Source organism: Contarinia nasturtii, unplaced genomic scaffold (assembly GCF_009176525.2).
Source record: "Contarinia nasturtii isolate CC-2019 unplaced genomic scaffold, AAFC_CNas_1.1 Cnas_scaffold_1435, whole genome shotgun sequence".
Lineage (NCBI taxonomy): Eukaryota > Metazoa > Arthropoda > Insecta > Diptera > Cecidomyiidae > Contarinia > Contarinia nasturtii.
Window position 1 is genome coordinate 183,324 of NW_022198772.1, and position 22,998 is coordinate 206,321.

At 35.1% G+C, this 22,998-nt stretch overlaps 6 protein-coding genes across 9 annotated transcripts; 1 reads left to right on the forward strand and 5 right to left on the reverse strand.

The window, feature by feature from the left end:
- Positions 1–529: 529 nt before the first annotated feature.
- On the reverse strand, positions 530–5,483 carry LOC116346111 (serine/threonine-protein phosphatase 6 regulatory ankyrin repeat subunit C-like). The gene is made up of 21 exons (XM_031776017.1): positions 5,375–5,483; positions 4,739–4,861; positions 4,630–4,657; positions 4,520–4,557; positions 4,359–4,457; positions 4,083–4,295; positions 3,918–4,019; positions 3,732–3,845; positions 3,560–3,661; positions 3,426–3,502; positions 3,315–3,351; positions 3,018–3,097; positions 2,812–2,947; positions 2,548–2,745; positions 1,838–1,936; positions 1,716–1,772; positions 1,583–1,653; positions 1,371–1,508; positions 1,235–1,294; positions 950–1,133; positions 530–880 (listed from the first exon to the last, which is right to left on the reverse strand). Exons 2-21 carry the CDS (start codon positions 4,797–4,799, stop codon positions 537–539), a joined length of 2,238 nt encoding a protein of 745 aa, XP_031631877.1. The 5' UTR covers positions 4,800–4,861; positions 5,375–5,483; the 3' UTR covers positions 530–536.
- A 1,533-nt stretch (positions 5,484–7,016) lies between these two features.
- On the forward strand, positions 7,017–13,950 carry LOC116346110 (multidrug resistance-associated protein 4-like). Of its 3 annotated transcripts, XM_031776014.1 has the most exons (15): positions 7,017–7,313; positions 7,536–7,719; positions 7,794–7,961; positions 8,052–8,211; positions 8,295–8,514; positions 8,701–9,643; positions 9,716–9,920; positions 10,476–10,846; positions 10,915–11,011; positions 11,437–11,845; positions 12,312–12,542; positions 12,605–12,685; positions 12,801–13,200; positions 13,266–13,493; positions 13,639–13,950. In XM_031776014.1, exons 1-15 carry the CDS (start codon positions 7,241–7,243, stop codon positions 13,946–13,948), a joined length of 4,080 nt encoding a protein of 1,359 aa, XP_031631874.1. In that variant the 5' UTR covers positions 7,017–7,240; the 3' UTR covers positions 13,949–13,950. The 3 variants fall into 3 exon arrangements, with proteins under 3 accessions (XP_031631874.1, XP_031631875.1, XP_031631876.1); XM_031776015.1 differs by lacking the exons at positions 7,536–7,719; positions 7,794–7,961 and having other exon boundaries at positions 7,017–7,305; XM_031776016.1 differs by lacking the exons at positions 7,017–7,313; positions 7,536–7,719; positions 7,794–7,961; positions 8,052–8,211 and having other exon boundaries at positions 8,425–8,518.
- A 152-nt stretch (positions 13,951–14,102) lies between these two features.
- On the reverse strand, positions 14,103–16,520 carry LOC116346113 (zinc finger protein 883-like). The gene is made up of 2 exons (XM_031776019.1): positions 16,348–16,520; positions 14,103–15,703 (listed from the first exon to the last, which is right to left on the reverse strand). The coding sequence occupies exons 1-2, from the start codon at positions 16,378–16,380 to the stop codon at positions 14,303–14,305; spliced, it is 1,434 nt and encodes a 477-aa protein (XP_031631879.1). The 5' UTR covers positions 16,381–16,520; the 3' UTR covers positions 14,103–14,302.
- A 1,197-nt stretch (positions 16,521–17,717) lies between these two features.
- LOC116346114 (SUMO-conjugating enzyme UBC9-B-like) lies at positions 17,718–19,418 on the reverse strand. 2 transcript variants are annotated; one of them, XM_031776021.1, is made up of 4 exons: positions 19,322–19,418; positions 19,058–19,151; positions 18,908–18,991; positions 17,718–18,432 (listed from the first exon to the last, which is right to left on the reverse strand). In XM_031776021.1, the coding sequence occupies exons 2-4, from the start codon at positions 19,121–19,123 to the stop codon at positions 18,106–18,108; spliced, it is 477 nt and encodes a 158-aa protein (XP_031631881.1). In that variant the 5' UTR covers positions 19,124–19,151; positions 19,322–19,418; the 3' UTR covers positions 17,718–18,105. The 2 variants fall into 2 exon arrangements, with proteins under 2 accessions (XP_031631881.1, XP_031631880.1); XM_031776020.1 differs by having other exon boundaries at positions 19,266–19,413.
- An 871-nt stretch (positions 19,419–20,289) lies between these two features.
- On the reverse strand, positions 20,290–21,329 carry LOC116346118 (zinc finger and BTB domain-containing protein 24-like). Its single transcript, XM_031776025.1, has 2 exons — positions 21,230–21,329; positions 20,290–21,038 (listed from the first exon to the last, which is right to left on the reverse strand). Exons 1-2 carry the CDS (start codon positions 21,327–21,329, stop codon positions 20,341–20,343), a joined length of 798 nt encoding a protein of 265 aa, XP_031631885.1. The 3' UTR covers positions 20,290–20,340.
- Positions 21,330–22,402: 1,073 nt separating this feature from the next.
- Positions 22,403–22,992, reverse strand: LOC116346191. The gene is made up of 2 exons (XM_031776129.1): positions 22,929–22,992; positions 22,403–22,831 (listed from the first exon to the last, which is right to left on the reverse strand). The coding sequence occupies exons 1-2, from the start codon at positions 22,957–22,959 to the stop codon at positions 22,557–22,559; spliced, it is 306 nt and encodes a 101-aa protein (XP_031631989.1). The 5' UTR covers positions 22,960–22,992; the 3' UTR covers positions 22,403–22,556.
- Between the last annotated feature and the right edge of the window lie 6 nt (positions 22,993–22,998).

Below are 22,998 nucleotides of genomic sequence, written 5' to 3' on the forward strand. Positions count from 1 at the left end.
TGAAATTCAAGTGTTCCGTTTGCTACAGAAACTTCAATCAACAAGCGGAAAAGGACGATCACGAAGGTCATTGTAAGCGACGTGGTTATCAATGTCATCTATGCCAGCAATTTAAAAGTCATAAGCACTCAAATCTAAAGCAGCACATACGAACTCACACTGGCGTTAAACCATTTCAATGCGGATTCTGCTCAAAATACTTCAATCAACAAGCAAATTACAATCAACATATGAAAATCCACAAGTAATTTCAAACTGATGTTGAAATCTTATGAGACTAGCTGAACACATGAAAACAAGTGTCAATGAATTTTTCTGAATAAACCAATAAATAATATAAAAAAAAAATTGAAAAAGGAAATTGTTTTTGTAAGCTTTACATCTTTATTACAGATTTTCAATAAATCAAATATTTTTGAAATGCTTTTCTTGTAGCAAAGGTAACTCACATATAGTTAACACATTGCAAATTTGACACGAATCATGGAAAAAGTCTTTTATTTGATTTATTTCAATCTTTTGTGTGAAATATTGTTTCAAACATTTTGCCAAACGATTGGTTCGATCCAGTCCAAATAGTAAGCAACTCTAGTGTAAATAGCTGGCAAACTACTGCCGCAGCCAACGCCGAACGACACAATGCCAACTACAGTGGCCACCGTTTTATTGGCGGTGAAGTATTGTAGTGGTCCCCCGCTGTCACCCTGGCAACTATCTCTTCTTCCATTTGGATCGTATGCACAATACTGTCCTTCAATGAGACCATTTCGAAGGCCAGCATCATTTACCGCACGATTCCAATTGATCATTGTAGAATTGCATTGCGATAGTGGCATCGATGTCAATTCCGTTTTGCGTAAAATTGTTGATTTTATATTTTCTATTAAATTGTAAAATTTTATTTATATATATATCGATCGTTTCCTTTTAAATTTGAATCCCAACTTACTCTCGGGAGAGATAATTCCCCAACCGGTAACAATGAGCTTCGTATCTGATGGTTCGTCACGTAAATCCGTTTGTAAACACGCTGGCATAATGTAACTCGAGAACGTGATCTTGTTCTTGACACGAATCAGGGCAATGTCATTCTGCTTGGTAATTGATGAGTGACGGGGATGGGTTATGATGCTCTTTAGGAAGATATTTCACAGAATTATTGACGCAACTTTTAGAAACAAAGTCAATTTTTTGTGATAAGCCAAACACTTTGAGGCTTTGATAAAACACAAACCTTTATATTACGATTGATCGCCCTTATGTCTTCCTCATCGTCACTATCGATCAAAGATGTCTGATGAAAGAAGTTCAATTTTAATAACATTCATTCAAAATTTCAAATTGAAAGATTGCATTCATTTTTTACTTACTTTTCCTAATCGCACAACAATGGGAATTTTCACCTTGACGCAATGGGCTGCGGTAAGAAGGAATTTGTTTGATATGATTGTGCCACCGCAATCGAAGGTTATTTTATAGTCTCTCTCGTTAATATATCCCAAGGCGGCCTACGAATGAAAAGTTTAGAAAATGCAGATGATTTAAAGAGCCACAGAAATTGTTAGAGGTGACATGTTTCTACCATCCACGGAAATTCCTCATCTGCCGCTATTTCGCCATGTGTAATACGATCCGCAGAATACGATTGACAGGCTAAAAAGACGAGATAAATTGAGAACCAAAAATATACGAAAAATAGTGTTTTCATAACCAACCTTCTTGTACTGATCGAACAATATCTGACTGGAACAAATTTTTGATGTGATAATGACCTAAATTTGATTCGATGTTGAATTATTTTGATGGATTCTATTTGTATTTCGGGTGTCATACTTACCAAACCTAATTGCTATATCTACCGGACTTTCTCCGTTTTTGTTTTTAATACTTTTATGCGCTCCGTTTCCGAGTAACAATTTTACTATCTTTTCATTGCCTGGAAGGTTAATATTGACGAATAAATACATTTAGAATAAGCACAAATATTCCGAAAATTTAACTAAGTCTTCTCTGCCGTTATGTGTAATACATAGCTTCTGTGAACCATCTTTTTGTGGTGGGGTCGGACTACCCTTGCAAAACGGTATTGAAGTTACCCCCTTCGAAAATATTTTATTTTATTTCTCATTTAAAGCCAATACGACTTTTACTACCCGTATTAGAAGAATTCACACTTTGTGTACACTCGGCACATCAGCGCTGCTTAGATGAATATCAGTAGTAGAATTCACTGCGACGTGTTCAAAAAACATCAAGTAGCCATATGTAATTGTTTCATTCTCTTTTGTGCGAACTTTCTTTGACTGTGTATGGCTGTGAACAAACAAATGCATTAGATGCACGAAAGTTCACAGTGAACTCTACGGGCTGATATTCCGTGAAGCAGCTTTAAAAGAGTTGAGTTGTCTTTCACATTCGTTGAAAGAAAATTACTCCCTAACATTTGAAGAAGACATTTTAAAACTGATCCCTAGTTGAATTGCCAACTTCAGAAGTTAGTTCGGTTCCCTTAAAATTTCATAACATGTATTTATTCTTAATACCAACCTTTCTCGGCTGCAAAATGCAAAGGCACCCGGTTATCGTTGTCAACTTCATTAACATCGGCTCTGTTTTCGAGCAGAACTCTGACCGAATCGATTTGATCATTGTTAATGGCTTCAACCAGCGGTGTTCTGCCATTGGCACTTTTGGCATTTACATAAGATCCATATCTTAGCAGAACCTTGACGATTTCTACTTTGTCTGGAAATTATCCATGAATTATAAATGAGAGTTAAAATGTTTGTAAAAATGTATACTCAAAATTACCATCTCGTTTCACCCAATTTTGAGTCGCTAAATGGAGAGGTATACATTTCTCGTAATCTTGAGCATTCACGTCAGCATTGTTTATGACCATAACTTCAGCAACTCCCGCGTGACCGTATATTGCAGCTTCGTGAAGCTGTGCGTTTAGGTGTTCGTTTATAAGTTTATAATTTTATAATAAGTTTAAAGTTCGTTTATAAGTTTACCGGTGTTCGTTTATAAGTTTTGTCTATGGCTTTAACATCGGCTCCATTATCAAGTAGAAGTTTAGCCACCTCGGCTTTACCTAACGATTCAATCAAATGAAAAACATTTTATTCAAAAGGTTTTTGGGTACTCAAAGAAAAAAGGCAGCTAACACCGAATTATCGGTGGAACAGAGCAAACTGAATGGTAAACATGGTCGAAAGTTCAAACGAAACTGACTAATTCACTGATATTTTCGCTGATGTGGAAAAAATATAGTGATCAACAAAAAAAGAGACAAAATATTGAATAAATACCAATTTTAATGTTCTCATTTTGTGCCGATCCATGCAACTAAAAATAAAATAAAATTTAGAAATAATATATTGGAATGCGGATTTAAGCCATTTTGTTTTGTAAATGAATACCGGCGTCCAATCTCCAATATCCTTGGCATTAACTTCAGCTCCGTTTTCAATCAGCGCTTTAGCGACCTCAAATTGTCCTGAAATTTCATCAAATGAAAAGTTCGGAATTTTAAATCGACAAAGAATGTAACTACCATTCACAGCTGCATCAAAAATCGGTGTACGGTGGTGTACACCATCTACAGCATTAACGTTAGCTCCATTTTCCAGCAGCAGTCTTGTGATCTCTCCCTTGCCTAAGTTAGTATGTAGATAAAGTCCCTTGAAATGTGGTTCCGAAAATTTTGTTGTGAAATTGTCAAATACCCTTTTTCAAATGAGCCATTTGGGATACGACGTGGAGACACGTGTATTTCCAGTTATCTTCATCATTCACACGAGCTCCTTTCTCAATCAGCACTCGTGCCACATCCACTTGACCTAAAAATTCATTAAATCAATATTCATGAATGTGAAATCGTAAATCGTGAGTGAGAATAGCTTGATAGATACCATAAACTGCTGCTTCAAAAATTGCCGTGCGTTTGAATTTTCTATCAACAGCATGCAAATCGGCTCCATTCTCGAGCAAGAGCCTTGCAACCTCGGCTTTACCTGTGAATCGATTCAATCAGATCAAAATGGTATTATTCATGAGATTCGAAATTGAACCATTACCACTTCGTATGTTTGGATCCTGTGCAGAGAGGTGGAGAGGTCTCCAATCTCCAATATCCTTGGCATTCACTTCAGCTCCTTTCTCAATCAGCACTTTAGCGACCTCAATTTTTCCATGGAAAGATGCCTCATGAAGAGGTGTACGACTATTTCCAGATTTAGCATTCACGTTAGCTCCATTCTCAATGAGAAGTCTCACCACATTTTCGTTACCTAGGTTCGTTATTTTGTAATAGTAATTCATTCAAAAAGAAATTGAAAAATGATTCTCATTACCAATTCGTGCGGCAATGTGGAGCGGTGTCCATTTATCTTTATCAGTCGCATTAATATCGATTCCGCTTTTTAGTAAGTCTGCCATTTGTTGCAAATTACCTGTAAGGTTAATGAATTTTAATCAATAAATTTTCTTTTGAAATAGTGCAATATTTACTCACCGCTATTGGCAGCTTTGTGTAGTTCAATCCACGATTCACTAAAATATAAAGGTTGCACTGTTGTATTATTTTTAGAAAAAAAATGGTAAAATAATCGAAATTCCACTCACTTGGCATCGGATCGCTTCAGGCGAACTCCTATAATTTATGCAGAAATGTACATGTTTACGATTGTTTCGAAATTCAATCGGAAATGTATGCAAAAAGAAATAATTTTACCTGAAGAACAACTGACCGAAACGAAACAAGCGCTCACAAATAATGCAACAGATGACTTCATCGCTTCAAACAAAACACAATAACAAACGCAATTTTTTTTTGTCAACAATGTAGAAGAATGGGCTGAAATGGAATTGAAAACTCGTTTTAAAAACAGAGGGAGTAAGCAAGGTAAAAAACGTTTTTAATCATTCATAATAATTGTAAGATGAGATATGAGACTAAACGAAAGTGATGAGGTCACCGAACTTGAATGACGTAGCTATTTGTGAGATATCGTATAAAACTAGTTTCAGAACTATATTGAATCTGATTTGCGATCCCGCCTCAAACTATGCATTTAAAATTATAGAGATAACGTCTGGGGTCTAGACATATATTTTGAACTATTTTTTTTACACCAGAAATTGGTTTGAACACGAATTATTTGCACCAAATAATAAAAAGGTGACTTCACAATCACGGGTTTTTTCCATCTTCAACTTAAACCGAAATACATAAGTGCACTTCATTAAGATTCTAGACGTTCTTCAGCCACATAATTTCATTTTTTTTTCTATTTAACGACTCTGCGCACTTATCAAATTTATTTAATAAATTATATTTTGGAAACAGATTGAAAAGTTTGATACTCACACGAGGTGTGACGTCACATAAAAAACTTTCTTCACCAAATTCCCTGTGTGTGTGTTTTTTGTACAGAAAAGTGAAATTGAATGCAATAAAAATCACAAACACTTTTTCAGTCATTGGGCTATTTTGTAATTACAGGTCTTAAGACATGAAAAAATCTCCTATTTGTTGCTAAATATCTTGTCCTATTTGTGTATAGGTTGCTATTTACACAATATATTTTTATGTCATACAAAATAGCGTGAACCAATCTTAGCCCAATGTAATCACTGCACTTTTAAAATAATAAAGAGTTCCTGTTAAATTTTAAAACAACCTAAATTCCTTTCAAATAAAATGCAAACATCTTACACTGAATTTCGTTTTCTAACTGAATATTTGAACTTGTGTCCGAGCTGCATTCGAAATATATTATGTGATCGTCGAACCAATACAATGACCGTGCAAAATAACCAGCTTTAAAATAAAAATAGCACTTACTGGTATTCGCATTTTTTACCTGTGTGTTTTGACTATATTCTCTCTTTCCTTGTCGTTTGTTTATCCCAATTCTTTTTTTTGTTGTTCTTTTTTCACTTTTCCCAGTGTGTAATGCAAAAGTATTGTAACAGAGTCCAAGAAATACACTGTACATGCGAAAAAACTCTTTTGGGGTCGGAGTTGATAAATTATTTTATTTTTGTGACTTATAGAGCAAAATTGTTATTGTATTGGGCGAAGATGCTTGCTTTACTTTTCATTAGTACCCCTTCGAACAATCGGCGCCTTTTGAAAGGTGCCCGCACCATTTCTGCGCCTTTTAATGAAATGACGAGAAAAAGAATAAACAACACATCGTATGACTCGTATATAAACAGTGTGTACGAAAAACAGCATAGTAGGCGCAGATTCATTTGATTTTTGGTATTTTTTGTTCCTCTTTGTGCGGATCTTCGCCGCAGAATGTAGATTCAAACGAAGAAGAAGTAGTATGGTCTTAGCATTTTAGCATACAAAAAATCGAATGAACTACTATGCTATTTTTCGTACACGCTGTTTATATACGAGTCATACGATGTGTTGTTTATTCTTTTTCTCGTCATTTCATTAAAAGGCGCAGAAATGGTGCGTGCGCCTTTCAAAAAAGGCGCCAATTGTTCGAACGGGTAGTGTTGGTATACTGCTGTATCCTGTACATTGTACAAATACTGATCACTTTATGTATATATATTTTTTTAATGTATTAAAAGTCAACAATAGTTTTTTGTTTCTAATGTGTCTATATTCAACGGACTATTTAAAAAAAAAAATAAAAAAAATTCTACAAGATACATGATTGTCCAACTTTACAATACCTTGACTTGTTATGCCATCAGATTTGTCTCAAGGTCTCCTAAAGTCTTTTTAGACTGTTTAAATGTAATAAAAAGGGTTTGTTTGATTTACTATTACGCAATACGAAATCACGTTTATGATGAAAGAAATAAAAAAGTACGATAAGAAAAAATCTTAAAACGATTCATTTGTTGAAATCGAAAGTAGTACTAAATAGGTTTATTGCTGTTTATTTATCAAAACTTATCTTTGCTCATATTATTATGACTGATTTTGTGTTTCGGCGTTTTGAGATTTTTTAATTATATCCAGTTGATGTTAGGAACTCTGTCACTGTACATCATTCAATTGAAACACTTTGAAAATCGATTGACATTAAATAGATATATAGTTTCTTTAAAAATCTGTAATCATTGTGAAATCGTAACCTCAAGAAAATTGAGTATTTTCCCCATTTCCATCGATATTTATCGATTGAACCTTGACATTGTTGTGGCTACATTTTTATAGTGTGATATTTTGCGAAAAGTTAAAGTTAAGTAAAACTTGTGAAAAATGGAATCCAGAAAAGACGAAACAATTCCACTTAATCCCATCCACAGGCGATCCCATCCACACAGGTTTTACTGTAAATTTGTATTATAACTTTCTACATTACTTTTAACATAAATGTAAATGAAGTCGATTTTCGACAACTTATCAACGTCAAAAAAATGTCTCAATTGAACCGGCTTCGTGTTATTTCATAGTTATTATTTTTCGTTATCAGTTCTCATGATATTTTTATTGGTCTACGTAATTTTGTTGCAATCAAAATCATCTATTATCTCAACTTCAATAAATCTGATAGGTTTGAGTGAAAATGAATCTGTCAATCAGAACCCACGTCAATCTGCAAACTGGTTGTCAGTGATATTTTTTGGATGGTCAATAGCAATACTTAAAAGGAGCTACCGTGATATTTTACATGCCAAAGATGCATTCGAACCACTCAATGAAGATCGCTCTGACACACTGGGTGATCGACTCGAAAAGTATGATTGTATCAATAACTTTAATTATTGACAAAAAAAAAATGTGGGGAAAAACTATGAATTTTTTTCTTCAGAAACTGGAATATTGAAGTAACCACAAAACTGAAACCATCTTTATTGCGAGCGTTATCTAAAACATTTTGGTGTGAGGTGCTTATTTTGGGATTTCTTTACGCTTTTGCAAATTGCGTATGTAGTTTGTCCACGGCATATTTATTGGAGAGACTTTTAGCATTTTTTCGGTTTGTGCGAAAAAAACAGGTTCATCAATTTTGGACCTTCATCTGTAAAACAACCTTTATATTAAGTGTAAAATTTCACATTTTTTGCAGAGAAAATTCCGATGTATCGCGAGACGATGCCACAAAATACGGTATTGGCCTTTTCATTCTCAGTATGTCTTCTGAGTTCGGCTTTCTTCATTATTACTTCAATGGCTTTCGCTATGGTATGAGAATTCGCATCGCTCTTTCAAGCCTCATTTATCGAAAGGTGTGTGAATTTTGAATTTTCCGCATTTTTGCACCCATTTTGGAACGCATGAAAAAGTAATAAAATCGTTTAATTTTATGCAGACGCTTCGATTGTCACAGCAAGCTTTGAGCAGTACAGCTCCTGGAAAATTGGTGAATTTACTCTCAAACGATGTTCAACGCTTTGAAACTCTGCATTTTTTGCATCCATTGTGGATAGGTCCGATCACATCATCTTTGGCTGCATATATTTTATGGACGGAACTTCGATGGGCGGCTATTATTGGAACGGCTATTATTTTTGTCTTGATGCCTATTCAAAGCAAGTACTCATCACTTATTTTAGCACCAATATACCGAAAAAACCAACCAACATATCAAAACCATGGAAAAATACCGAAAAATGTTTAATTTTACGTTTGCTTCAGCGTTTTTTTGGTATTCGTTGGATCTTTCGGTCATTTTCATTAAACAAATAGGATAATATCTAAATTTTCCGTTTATTTAGGTTACGTCGCCAAATTCTTAACAAAGATCCGATTCGAAACCGCGATGCGAACAGATGAACGAGTACGTTTCATGGATGAAATTGTATCCGGCATTCAAGTGATCAAAATGTACAATTGGGAAAAACCCTTCGAAGGTCTAATCGCAACGGCCCGACGCCTTGAACTGAAAGTGATTTTGAAAAACATCTATGTTCGTGCATTCAATCTAACCGTATTCCTTTTTTCCAATCGAATCGCCTTATTTTTCACCGTCCTGTCGGTTATTTGGTTGTATGGCAGAGAAAATATGACCGTTTCCAAATTGTTTATGACGGCATATTTATTCAATGTCATTTCATATTCAATAAATCTACATTTTATTCGAAGTGTTTCGGTTGTAAGCGAAGGATTTGTTGCTATTAAACGTTTGCAAACGTTTCTTGACTACAAGGAAAAAGATGAACCAACAAATGGACGAAATACCATAAGTTCTAATAAATTGAATTCTCAAAATTTGTCCATTTTATTGGAGAATGCCTGCGCTGAATGGAGTTTGATTGAAAATCGTTCCCACGAAAATGAAACGGAGATCAAGTCGAGTCCACCATTTCGGCTTGAAGAAATAAATTTAAAAGTTCCAAAAGGGAAATTGATTTTTGTCGTCGGATCGGTTGGAAGTGGCAAATCAACGCTTATGCAAGTTTTATTAAAGGAACTACCTTTGGTTGATGGTTCGATGGGAATCAATGGAACGGTTTCGTATGCGAGTCAAGTTAGTTGGACTTTTACATCAACAATTCGACAAAATATCACGTTTGGACAACCCATGGATCGGTCACGATACGATGAAGTTGTTAAATGTGCCGCTTTGACGAAAGATTTTGAACAGTTTAGCAATGGTGATTTAATGTGTGTCGGTGAAAATGGGACGGGGCTGTCTGGAGGACAAAAGGCGAGAATCAAGTAAGATTGACTTTTTTGCAAGAGAATTGCTCGTTTTTGAAACCATCGTGGTTAAATTTCTTTCAATTTCAGCTTGGCCAGAGCCATGTATCGAAAAGCGGATATTTATTTGATCGATGATCCGTTAAGTGCCGTAGACACTCACGTGCAATCACATTTGTTCAATAAATGCGTTGGATCGAAGGGATATTTGGCAAGACAAAACGCCACACGCATTTTAATAACACACCAATTGCATTTCATGAAGAAAGCAGATTGGATTGTGGTGATTAAAGACGTAAACAACTTATATAATTTCAATCATTTCAATATTTAACAAGATCTTTTCATATACGAATAAGTAATAAGTACAAAACACTTCTTTCGAAGTTCCCAGTGTGACAGAATGTTCTGATATAAATTTTCAGTGACGCGTTCACTGAAATATGTACAAAATATTATTATTGCGTCGCCTCTTTCGCCGCAAAAAAATACCCGCCCAAGAGCGATGTCCGCTCGAGACCCTTTAGAAACATATCGAGTTCGGTCGGGGTCGGGCGCACTCCAAATTTTGATCGGTCGGGTCTGACTTTGGCCTCCTGAATGCCAATCCGACCGATCGAAATCTGTTTCAGGCGAGTTCGTTTCGGAATCGGATCAGCTCTAAGAACAATATTCGAAGATTCAATGAGGTCGACCTAAAAAAAATCGTCCATTTGGCAAGCTCTGCATCGTAGTACATACAATTTTTCATCCTTTTGATTGTTCAATTTCGTTCAGCACGGCTTGACTCCAATTTTCGATTGAAATGTCGATTGTCGTTAATAAGAAAAAAAATGTTTTTTGCTTCCAGGGAAAGATTGAAATGCAGGGAAATTATGACACGGTTTTAATGAATGGCCTTGACATTAACAGCATATTAAAGCGAAATGAAAATGACTCCATCGTAAATGGTAACAGATCCTTGGATTTGATGCAAAATCGTAAGAGTTCACTAGCCAATTCCGACGATGAAGCAGATTTCTTCAGAGAAAATACGATGCCTTTCAAAGAGATCACATTCACGAAAGAACTGGAAGCATCGTCAAAAGGAAAAATCAAAGGATCCCTTATACTAAATTATATCAAATCATCAAAAGTTCCATGCGCTTTGGCTCTTTTGTGCACACTTTTTCTAATCACTCAAGCGATTGCCAGTACTGCCGACATATGGGTTTCATATTGGTAAATTTTCATTTGAAATATTTTTTATCAAATTTATTAAAATAAATGACAATTCTAATCGATTTCAGGATAAGAATCGAAGAAAGTCGTGTTTACCGTGTGAATTCAGTGAATACATCCAACCAAACATCTCCCGTTGAGCCAACTTTATGGGAAGCTGATGAGGTATACTTACTTTACTCCTTTTTACTATTCCATTATTATTGAAGAAGGCTATCCATTCTTTCGATTATTTTTCCATTACATCCATTTCAAAAAATCACAATATCAAAATCTATTTAGTATGTAAAAAAGTAGTAAGGGTTGGATCACACACATATACACACATAAATTAAAAACAATTTGCAAATGAATTGAACGAAGCTGCGCTAGCAAACATTTTGCTGACGAAAATTGAGATTTGGTAGTAGTAGTAGTTCTATTCTTCCACAACAGAACGCGATTCTTAACACTATTACCAAATCTCAAATTAAAGCAATTTTGTTGCAAATGTGTGACGATTACTTTGCTCTTCCATTACTTCCATTACGTTCCATTACATATTGATTAATTTCCATTATTTCCATTCTTTTCTTTGTGATTAACCGTAGGCAACTGATGTATACGCATATGTTTATTGTGCAATTATGTGTGCATTGTTATTGGTAGCTATTTTTCGATCCGTGTTCTTCTCTTTGGTGTGTACGAAGGCGTCACAAAATTTGCACGACACAATGTTTCACGCGCTGATCTCGACTAATATGAAGTTTTTCAATGAGAATCCAGCCGGGCGGGTGATGAATCGATTTACAAAAGACATGGGAAGTGCAGATGAAATGCTACCAATAACACTATTGGAAGCAACTCAAATAATCTTACTCTCACTCGGATCGATCACTGTCACTATTTTTACGGATGTCAAACTTTCCGTCGTCATTTTGGTACTGATCGTCTTATTCTTTTGGCTTCGAAAATTGTACTTGAAGTGTTCCACGAATATTAAACGCTTGGAAGGGATAAGTAAGGCTTAAGTACATACATGTAAAAACAGTAAAAACGTGCCCCACGATGCCGAGGTGTTATTGGTACCGGAGAAGTGCGGGTACCAGTACTTATTCCTTATAAATTTTCAAATGCAGCATCTGAGTGACTGTTTCTCAGATCAATAAATGTGAAGAGGAGGCGCTCTGAGAGTTAGCACGGAAGAGCAAAAAATCGATAAAGACAAATAACGTCATGATTTTGGATATTCCTTTAAGTTTTAATACTTTGCTTCTCACTGCCTCACCCCTCAAAGCACCGCCAGCTCCTCAGAGCGCTCCACTTCACATATTATAAGTGTGACATATATTGCTCTGAGAAACAGTCTCTGTTCTGAATACAATAAAAACTTATAAGAAAAGTGTCCGCACCTCCGCAGTGCCTATAACATAAGGCTCTGCATACGTTTAACAAAAGATGATGTTAATGATTCGATATCTTCTAGCAAAATCTCCCGTATTTACCCACATTTCGGCTACATTGAACGGATTGCCGATAGTCAGAGCATTTCAAGCCGAAAAGGCGTTGCAAGATGAATTCGAAAAACATCAAAATCTCAATACGGGCACTTGGTTCATGTTTATTGGCGCATCGTATGGATTTGGTGTTTGTTTAGATTTGCTGGTATATATCTTCGTCGGCATCGTCATTTACATTTTCTTGGTGGTCAATGAAGGTTGGTGCCAAATAGTACCTGTACTCTCATTTCTTTAATTTAGAAATAATTCATTGATATAGGAGTAACTGGAGATCGAGTTGGCTTGGCGATAACACAAACACTTGGTCTATTGGGTTCACTTCAATCTGGCATTAGACAAAGCAAGTATTTAATAAATTACAAATCATCAAGTGTGCAATTCGGCTTTAGTCTCCGTTGCGAATGGTGTGATATATTAACAAGAATTGAGTCATAATTTGTGTCCCTTATTTCCAGGTGCCGATGTAATAAATCAACTCACATCGGTTGAGCGAATCTTAGAATACAGTCAATTGAAACCTGAAAAACAGCCACAAGTGCCACAAAAAGTGCCATCCGACTGGCCATCCAAAGGGAAAATTGAGTTCAAAAATGTTTCCTACCGATATTCGGCTGACGATGAACCAGTTTTACGTGGACTATCATTTTCGATAAAACCCTCAGAGAAATTCAGTATTGTTGGTAGAACTGGAGCTGGAAAATCATCGTTAATCAGTTCGATTTATCGATTGGCAATCGAAGAAGGCGACATACTTTTAGATGATGTCAATACATCTTTGATTAGTTTGAGTACATTGCGATCGAGAATATCAATTATACCGCAAGAACCAATTCTCTTCTCAGGGACATTACGAAGGTAGACGGACCGAACATTTATTAAGAAAAAAAGTGATAAAATGTCATGATTTGTTTGAATTGCAGGAATTTGGATCCATTTGAAGAGTATTCAGACGGGGAAATTTGGCGTGCACTTGATATGGTTGAGCTGAAAGAACTCGTATCGAAGAATAACGGGTTAGATATGCCGGTTCTGGCACATGGACAGAATTTTAGCACGGGACAACGACAGATTTTATGCTTGGCTCGGGCGATCATGAGAAAGAGCCGCATCATAATTCTTGACGAAGCGACAGCCAACGTTGATCTTCGGTAAGACTCATTTATATTTTCATTCTTTTTAAGAAGAACAAGTAATAGATACCTTGACGCTTTTTAAATGGGCTACTCATGTAATGACGTACTAGGGGATTTTATGTTCAAATGTATCATCTGACATCATCTGTGTTTCTTTCAGAACGGATGAAATGATTCAGAAAACGATACGAGAGAAGTTCACGGACTCTACAGTTATAACCGTGGCGCATAGACTCAATACAGTTATCGATTCTGACCGAGTTTTAGTTATGGATGCGGGTGCTGCAGCTGAGCTTGATGCACCGCATTTACTGATGTCAAATGAGAACGGAATATTCCGAAAGATGGTCGAAGCACTCGGGAAACAAGAATTCGATCATTTATGCTTAAGAGCCAAGGAACATTTTGATAAATTTTACATGTCCATTAATCATAAATATGGAAACTTTGATAAAAATAATTTTATATAGTACATCCAAAAAATAAAGGTAAAAAAAAATCTTGAAGTTTTAATTTCTTCATGGAAATAGATTCGTTTATTTTGCGCAAAAACATAGAAAGGAATTACAATGAACTTGATTTGTCGATTTTGGCAATCAAATATATTGTTATTCTTTTGCTTCTTCAATTTCTTGATATTAAAAGTTTCATATCTTATTCTCTAGCTTGATCGAAGGTGAAATTCAAGATAGAAAAAGTTAATTGACATGTGTTGATCTTTTTTAGACATAGAAATATTTTTCTAAATTAGAAAATCGGATTTTGATAATTTGCTGCTAATCAACGTTTATATGAATTGATTTTGAGATGAAATACTATTGTAATCATTTTTTAAAACCGTGTACCTTTTCCATGTGTTTATTAGCGCTACCAAGTAGCGAAAAACGACCGTCACATAGTTTGCATGGAAATGGCTTTTCGCCAGTGTGATAATTTCGCATGTGAAGTTTTAAATTTTGTGATTGATGCTTTAAAACTCTGCATAAATAACACTGATAAAGGTGATGCTTGCAGCGTTCTTCATGTGCATTCTTATCGTCTTCTTTTGCGAATGATTTAAAGCATTTGGAGCAACGGGATGGTTGTGGTTTTGAATGTGTTTCCAAATGCTGCTTGAGATAATCTTTTCGAACGAATTTCTTTCCGCAAATACCACAGTTAAATTGTTTCTCGCCAGTGTGATGGACTTGCATGTGCACCTTCAATTGATATTTTCGAAAGCTTTTGAAAGGGCAAAGATAACAATCGTATCGCCGGCATTTGCAATGATCCTCATGCGATTGTTTCTCGTTTGCATCGGCAAATCTTCGACCACATCGAACACAATCAAATGGAAGTTGTTTGATGTGAGTGCGTGAATGAGCGGAAAGATAATCATTGCGGGTAAATGTTTTAGCACAAACACGGCATCTAAATTGTCTCTTACTACTGTGGTTTCGCATGTGTTGCTTGAGAGATTTCAAATGAAGGAAGGCATTTTTGCATGAATGACATGCATATTGAGGATGTTTGCATTCGCTTTCGTGGTTGATTTTATCGATTTTATTTGCAAAACCACGTCGACACTTCAAACAAGAGAATGGATGTTTTGGTGCATGGATTTTCTTATGCCCATTTAAATGATCCTTTCGTGTAAAAGCCTTGCCACATATTTCACATGCGAACGGCTTTTCACCGGTGTGGGTACGAATATGATCTGTTAGATTTGATTTTTTCGATGTCACATAATGACAGAAATTACATTTGTGTTTCTTCTGATGCTTCGATGATTTTGTAGTTTTAGCCACGCTGCCATTCTTGGCGTTTTTTGACTTCTTTCGTTTTGTTTGTCGTTTTTTGTGCTGATCGCCATTCAAATATCGTTTTGGAGCATTTGAGCTTTCACCAACCTGGTCATCATTTGTCATTCCATCTCCATCCTTTGTCGCGTCACATTCCTTCTTCGAACACTCGTCTTCGCTTTTGACCTCTTTCTTCATATAACTCCGCTTAGTTTCCAAATCAACCTCACTATCGCTCTCGCTTTCCGACTTGATGATTGCATTCGTTGTGGTTTGGGGCGATGACGGCATGTATTGAATCAAATAAGCACCGTCACTTGGCTCTTGCTTTATATCCGGCTCTTGTTTGATTTCCACTTTTTTTTGCTTTTGTTTGCATTTGTGCTTCTTGGCTCTTCCACCCAAAGTTCCTTTGTTTCGATGCGGATTCATTGTTTCTTGGCGCTGGCATGAAATAAAAACAAAATTGGGGAAATGATATGATTCCAAAAGGTATGGCTTTTTGTACAAATGAGAAACTCCCACTAAAATTAATGTCAACTTTTGAAATCTACTTTATTTTAAAGTTAAATTCAATCTATGGATACTAAACCACGTCAAGTGTTCTTTTGCAGAACATAACCTCAACTATAATGCATAAAACATACACCAATATACTTCATGTCTGTTGCTCACTTGTTACACACACGAAATACAATACATGGACATGAATGTGTGTTGAATGTCGCAAGGCGTCCACCATGAAATGACGTCATGGAAAATTCCAAAGAAAAATGCAAACCACAAAGGGAGCAAAAATGCCTGAACAAAAAATTCTAGATAAAATTACTATCACAAGGAACCAACCCAAAATAGCGAAAATTTGCAGAACCACAAAATACTTGCAATCAGACATTTAATCTGGATCTTTTTTCTGTACCAATTTATTGTACGATTTTTTCGAAATTGATACCCTAATAAACAATATTGTATCGAACAGTTTTGGTTCAATTTATTTTACTCTATTGAATTTTTTGCAGGTTTTTTGTTTTCAAATTTCTCAAGTTGTGCCTATTGCAATGTAAAATTGTACTTTTCCCATAACTCACCTTCCAATTGACTTGTGCAGGAATATAAAACATATGTATTCACTGTTTGGAGCAAGAGACGTGTGTTGCTTCTTTTAATTGCTGCCTTGTTATGACTCAAATCTGTTCTCACTCCATATATGGAACTGTATTTAGTGAAATGAATCAGCACAATTCGATCATCCGCTCGATATTCACACAATTTTGATTGTGCTGGTTTTCTAATTTGACATGACAGAATGAAGTTGTTCGCATACTTATTTGCCACTGAGCTTTATTCAAACGGAACAATTTGCAAGACAATAATTTTCGATTTAATAATTATTTTATGAATTCAATGTGCATAAATTGTAAACAAAATAATGTTCAATGCAATACAGGTGTACGGTCCAGTTATAATTTTGTTGCTTTCAAACATCCGGATAAAATAAAGTCAATCGATCACATTTACTCATTTCTTAACCGCCAATTTCAACTGTTTGGAAGTATTAAATTTGGTAGCCAATGAATTGGCCCAATTCAATTGGATATAAACATTTCCAATGTTCTGAAAGTTTCAAGCTTTGTTATTTCATTGAATTGAATTTCGTTTGATCGAGACACTTCACCGAAACAGTCGCCGGAGATAGAAAGTAGGCCGAAGTTAAAGTGTAAAACGCTGAAAACAACTTTGTTAAATATACAATAATGTTTGGCTCTATTACTGTCATCTGACATCTCACTATTTGGATTCGATATTTTAAACAATCGCCGAAAACTGAATAACCAATTGAATTCAATTCGATGCATAATCAAATGCAAACACTCGATCAAAAATGTGAACAAAACTCTCAATACAGCTAATGCACACGTTATGAGGAAGTGGAACCAAGGGGGGAATCCATTTATTCTGAACCCATTGAACCAAGTCATTTAAATGACACATTGCAATACGATCACTTGAGATATATTCCATTATCATTATCATCGGCATTGCACCATTATGACGTGTTGAATGGACACAACAGAGAAACCTAAAATTCACCGAAAGTGAAAATCGCGAGGAATCGTTCAAATTCAGTTTGCTTATAGTATGTGCTCGATTTTTATGTGTAAACAAGTATTTTTTGATCATCCTGATGATTCACACTTTTAAAGAATATAATTTGAAATATTTTGATTACTTGAATAGTTCTTTTCTTTTTTTCTTCCTTACCTTTGGACAAATGAATCGCTTCCAATGGTTTACATCTCTTCTTCTTCTCTGAAATAACCAACGAAATAGCTTAAATCAAGCAATAAAATGACAACAAAAATATATTGTTTCTGTGTATCTATTTTATATAAAATGAATGTCACAATTAATCTTAGAGAACTCAAAGTTAAATCTGAAATGAAGAAAATGAGCCGGAAAATTGTGATTGGAAGATAAAGTCAAGATTGAGTTTCCATTTTATCATTTTGTTCTTCATATTAGCGATTAATTTTTATTTCTTTTCCTATCATCCACATTGTATTCATTCAATTGTTTTGTGTTTTCATTGCCACTTGACATTACTGACTTGAATCAAATTCATATTTTTTATATCTATTTTCGTGTGTGTGTGTGCGCGTGTGTTTTAATTTTCATCCTTTTAGTGCATCAAAATTAGACGTAAACTGTAGAATTGGTTGAGGTGATTTTTTGTATATTGCAATGATTTGGAAATGTTTTTTTTTTTGCATTACAGCCGTTAGTAGTCGCGTGTATAAATAAGTGTTCATTTGATCGAATTGATGATATTGTTGGTGAGGTGATGTTTATTCAGTGGCCATAACTCGAGCTTGGGCACGAACTTTATTTTCGTATTCTTGTCGATTTTGACAATAGCAAACATATGCATCGGCCTGGGCTGGATCATCAATGTTAGGTTCGTTCAATAAGTCCTGGATGCCAAGTAAAACCTGTTTGATGCTTATGGCAGGACGCCAATCCTTCTCCTCGTCAAGCAGTGACAAGCATACTGTGCCGGATGGATAGACATTCGGGTGGAATAGAGCCGGTGCGAATTTGCACTTTGGTGGACTGATCGGGTAATCATCTTTGAAAACCATTTGCAATTTGTACGAACCATTTTCCCATGGAGTCTATCAAATACAAATATGAAAATAAAAAAAAAACACACAAATTCTGATTAGTCCAATGGGAAAAACAAAAGGCGAATTTAATTTTGTAAAAGGCGCAAATTTAACGGAATCAACAAAAAATGTGTACAAAAAGACAAAACAAAACAACGATTCATTCGAAAACACTAGAACGAACGTTCGTTATGCGCTATGTTTAAACAAAGACGGAAATCGATCGTGTGACTTTGATTCATATAGGAGAGAACGAGATCGAAAGCTATAGCACACACACATATACGTCTTTGTATTTTGTATATGTACACTGAAAGTCAACGATAAACAGCTAGATAGATTGTATTGCACCATATTGCGTATTTGCCATGTTTCCATCCGAATCCATTGTTTCTTGGTGGTATCGTATTGCAATATTTTTATTTCATTTGTACAATCTTTTTTTCACTATTTTGTACGGGAAAATGAAATTATTTATAATTACCCCTCTTTTGCCGGGAATAGCGCAATTCCAAACCATCAAATTCAACGTGCCGTCTGGATTCTTTGTCGGCTGTGCTACAAAACCCTGTATATGAATCATTTTTTTTTAGAAATTGCATACTTTAATTGGAATGGAAAAAAAAACACTTACAAATGGATGAACTTTTCTCCATGCCTTTCTTTCTTCACCAAGTCGAGCAACAGCGATTCCGGACATGTTTTCTTTTGTTTGTGTGTATGTCAAACTAAGTTATTCACAAAAAAAGACAAGTTTTGTTTAAAAAAAACATAATTAAATCTTAATTTCTACTCTGTGAATGTATCTTATTTCTATTTCTGATTGAATTTTATGCACTCACTATCTGAATTATCCGAATTTTGTTGTATTTTAGGTAATTTCTTTTCCAAATCTGACCAATTTTCAATTTGATCGTGTTGAAATTTACAATGTATTCAGAGAAAGATATATGCTTCTTTTAATGGTCGAAAACTTGCTGTGTCCGTTATTACTGCGCACAATACAATGAATCATCGAAATTTGAGAACAACGTGTCGTACGACATACACAATGTTGCTTGTGTTGGTTTGTGCAATTGACGTAACAGGGTGAAGTTGACCACAATACTTTTTCGTTGTTTTTCAGTGAGAATAGTTATACCACTACATTTGAAACATCGTATATCATCATTGTTCACTTTCTTCTCCTCTTCAAACTCGTATTTGTTTTGGTTACTCTCTCTCTCTTGTTGTCTCTATTTGCTTTCAATTAAATCCTTTCTGCAGCATATGCAACGCGTCAAAGCGCAAACTTTCAAACAATTTGAATTTAAATGCCGCGAAAGAATGTTCTGATAAAGAATGAAAATTGTCAATTACACAGAACGATATTTTGAACCAGATTTGTGGTGAATGGGGAGTTTTGGTACTATGAATCGTCGTAATTTCGATGTGATCACTGATCATTCGATGACTGGTTTTGATCTACATCTCATATGTTTATGTTTTTATTGTTTCTGAGATGTACTTATGGAGATCAATTCGTAGATATGAGAAAAAACAATAAGACTGGCAAAAATAAAAAAATCTTAAGTTTTAATTTCTTCATGGAAATAGATTCATTTATTTTGTTCAAAAACATAGAAAGGAATTAGAAAGAACTTATTTTTGTCGATTTTCGCAATCGACATAAATTCTTATCATCAATATTCTTATTCATCGATATTCTTATTATTTTCTTTTCCCAATTGTTTGATGTTAAAAGTTTCATATCTTATTCTGTAAATTAATTTTCAAGAAGCGGGAATTCAAGATATAAAGAGTTGGTTGATATAAGTTTTTATTTTTTAGACATAGAAATATTTTTCTAAATTAGAAAATCGGATTTTGATAATTTGCTGCTAAGCAACGTTTGTATGAATTGATTTTGAAATGAGATCAAAAAAAAAAAAATTGACACTTTAAACAACAGAATGGAAGTTTTGGTGCATGGATTTTCTTATGCCTATTTAAATGATCCTTTCGTGTAAAAGCCTTACCACATATTTCACATGCGAACGGCTTTTCACCGGTGTGGCTGCGAATATGATGTGTTAGATTTGATTTTTTCGATGCAACATAGTGACAGAAATTGCATTTGTGCTTCTTCTGATGCTTCGATGATTTTGAAGTTTTAGCCACGCTGCCATTCTTTGCGCCTTTTGACTTCTTTCGTTTTGTTTGTCGTTTTTTGTACTGATCACCATTCAAATTTCGTTTTGAAGCACTTGAGCTTTCACCAACCTGGTCATCATTTGTCATTCCATGTCCATCCTTAGCAGCGTCACATTCCTTCTTCGAACACTCGTCTTCGCTTTTGACCTCTTTCTTTATATAACTCCTCTTACTTTCCATATCAAGCTCACTATCGCTCTCGCTTTCCGATTTGATGATTGCATTCGTTGTGGTTTGGGGCGATGACGGCATGTGTTGAATCAAATAAGCGCCGTCACTTGGCTCTTGCCTTATATCCGGCTCTTGTTTGATTTCCACTTTTTTTTGCTTTCGTTTGCATTTGTGCTTTTTGGCCTTTCCACCCAAGGTTCCTTTGTTTCGATACGGATTCAATGTCGATACGGATTCATTGTTTCTTGATGCTATAGAACGAAAACAAATTTGTAATAAAATTATTAGATAAAAAAGTATGATTTTGTGTAAATATCATTCGTTGATTTTGTAAAATTTGCATGATAAATTGAAATCAATCTGTAGATTTCAAACAACGCAATTTTTCAAGTTTATTTTATTTTCTGAACCTAACCTTAACAAATAAGCTTAAAACACTCACCGATATGCTTTATGTCTCGCAATAACTGACTCACATACACATACAAGAGTGAATGTGTGTTGAGTGTTACCAAGCGTCCATCATATATGAATGACGTCATGGAAAAATTCGGAGAAAAGAGTAGACGCCATTGAAACAAGTGGACACATTTTTCATACAATAAGTGATTGGCAACGAAAGAAATGCAAATTTTCAGAAACGGCATGCAATTAGATATTAAATTGTGTAACTCTTTTAATAAATCTCCCATCAACTATTTCTATGGCGTTTATTCTCAGACTGTCTAAACAGTTGAATTATTATTTGCTTCGAACAAATTTCTTCCGATTTATTTCTATCTTCCATGAATATTATGCCGTTTTTTAATTCTCCAAATTATATTCAGTCAAATTCAATTTTGTTTCTCAAACTTACCTTCCAATTTATTTGTGTAGAAGCCAATTGCACACGTAATCAGATTTAAGAGCAAAAGTTGTACGTGTTTCCTCTTCTAATTGCCGTCTATTTATGACTCATACATGTTCCCAGTCCATGATCGATGGATGAATCAGCTAAATTCGCACATTCTCGTCCACGAAGCGGCTATCATTGTTTGTGTTGGTATGTGTGAAATATATGACGAAACTGAAGTTGACCGCAAGTACATTTCACAAGTATATTCCGTAAAATAAACAAAACTACACTAAACCATATTGATCTCCCTTTCAAATCCCTATTTGGATTGGTCGTTCTCTCTCACACACACATTCCACTTAATCCTATTTGATACTCTGAGTTCATCTTCAATTTCCTACACACATGCTGAAGTGTTGATTTTTTAGTTTCAGTATTTCCTCCATTGGCTAAATTTAGTACACACAAACGTCTAGATTTCATAAGAATGTTCTATAGCGCGAACGTTCAATCAAATTAAATTCCACAAATGAAGAACTTCGCAATCAATTGAAAAAATGGTCGAAAAATGCGGTCGATTCAAACAACTAATTGTTTATTGACACTGAATTGCAAACACCCTTCTCTAGAGCATTCAGATGATATTCCATGAAAAATACCAAAATTTCGTGGAGTGAAGAGTATTTACAAAAGAAAGACATATCCTTGAAAATAAAATAGCAAAGCATTCACTTTTGGGTGAAACAAACATTTCGTGAAACAAAGAAAAAATGATTTTTTGCGGATTCAATTGCATTTATTCAGACATAAAAAGGCTTTTTCTACATCTCAACTACGTTTGATTCTTTTTTTTACATTTTTACACTTTTAATCTATTCCATACACCATTAGCAGATGTATGGGTCCCGCCGGTTTGTTTGATGTATTCAATTGATTACAACAACCAATGATTCATGCTCAAGTGTGGCCTGCGCATTGGGCCCAATTTAATTGTTGGTTCAATTTTCTCCAGTTCACGACGCAATATCAACATCATATCAATATTAACTCGCAGATCCGAATCGACTTGCAACAATTCCCAAATACGTTTATACAATTTTTTGTGAACAATTATGGCTTCGTTCAATTTACGATTCATCATTAGATCATACAATTCGCGAAATAATTCCGGCAAGACATTCATCAATGGAAATGAAATTGCTTCGATTCCTAAAGTCGGTGAGAAGAAGAAGACATTTTGTTATTAATTTTCAATCTAATTCTTTTCGGCATAGATCGATCTTTCCTCGGAAGTAGGAAAATGTACCTTCAGACATGTATCCAACCATCGATGCCATGCTGCCAACGATGTAGTTGTAATGTGGTAATTTTTCTCT

What these genes read in the sequence shown, in the direction of transcription:
- LOC116346111 (XM_031776017.1), bottom strand. Translation starts at nt 4,799, where the DNA reads ATGAAGTCATCTGTTGCATTATTTGTGAGCGCTTGTTTCGTTTCGGTC. An exon ending in TTTTGAAGCAGCAGTTTATG is followed by an intron (nt 3,846 to 3,917) that starts GTATCTATCAAG and finishes ATGAATTTTTAG; the next exon opens with GTCAAGTGGATGTGGCACGA. An exon ending in TGTTCGATCAGTACAAGAAG is followed by an intron (nt 1,654 to 1,715) that starts GTTGGTTATGAA and finishes TCGTCTTTTTAG; the next exon opens with CCTGTCAATCGTATTCTGCG.
- LOC116346110 (XM_031776014.1), top strand. Translation starts at nt 7,241, where the DNA reads ATGGAATCCAGAAAAGACGAAACAATTCCACTTAATCCCATCCACAGG. An exon ending in GGACAAAAGGCGAGAATCAA is followed by an intron (nt 9,644 to 9,715) that starts GTAAGATTGACT and finishes TTTCAATTTCAG; the next exon opens with CTTGGCCAGAGCCATGTATC. An exon ending in TTCTCAGGGACATTACGAAG is followed by an intron (nt 13,201 to 13,265) that starts GTAGACGGACCG and finishes TTTGAATTGCAG; the next exon opens with GAATTTGGATCCATTTGAAG.
- LOC116346113 (XM_031776019.1), bottom strand. Translation starts at nt 16,380, where the DNA reads ATGTTTTATATTCCTGCACAAGTCAATTGGAAG. An exon ending in CTGCACAAGTCAATTGGAAG is followed by an intron (nt 15,704 to 16,347) that starts GTGAGTTATGGG and finishes ATTTCATGCCAG; the next exon opens with CGCCAAGAAACAATGAATCC.
- LOC116346114 (XM_031776021.1), bottom strand. Translation starts at nt 19,123, where the DNA reads ATGTCCGGAATCGCTGTTGCTCGACTTGGTGAAGAAAGAAAGGCATGG. An exon ending in GGAGAAAAGTTCATCCATTT is followed by an intron (nt 18,992 to 19,057) that starts GTAAGTGTTTTT and finishes ATTCATATACAG; the next exon opens with GGTTTTGTAGCACAGCCGAC. An exon ending in CTATTCCCGGCAAAAGAGGG is followed by an intron (nt 18,433 to 18,907) that starts GTAATTATAAAT and finishes TGTATTTGATAG; the next exon opens with ACTCCATGGGAAAATGGTTC.
- LOC116346118 (XM_031776025.1), bottom strand. Translation starts at nt 21,329, where the DNA reads ATGACGTCATTCATATATGATGGACGCTTGGTAACACTCAACACACAT. An exon ending in GCGAGACATAAAGCATATCG is followed by an intron (nt 21,039 to 21,229) that starts GTGAGTGTTTTA and finishes TTCGTTCTATAG; the next exon opens with CATCAAGAAACAATGAATCC.
- LOC116346191 (XM_031776129.1), bottom strand. Translation starts at nt 22,959, where the DNA reads ATGGCATCGATGGTTGGATACATGTCTGAAG. An exon ending in GGTTGGATACATGTCTGAAG is followed by an intron (nt 22,832 to 22,928) that starts GTACATTTTCCT and finishes CACCGACTTTAG; the next exon opens with GAATCGAAGCAATTTCATTT.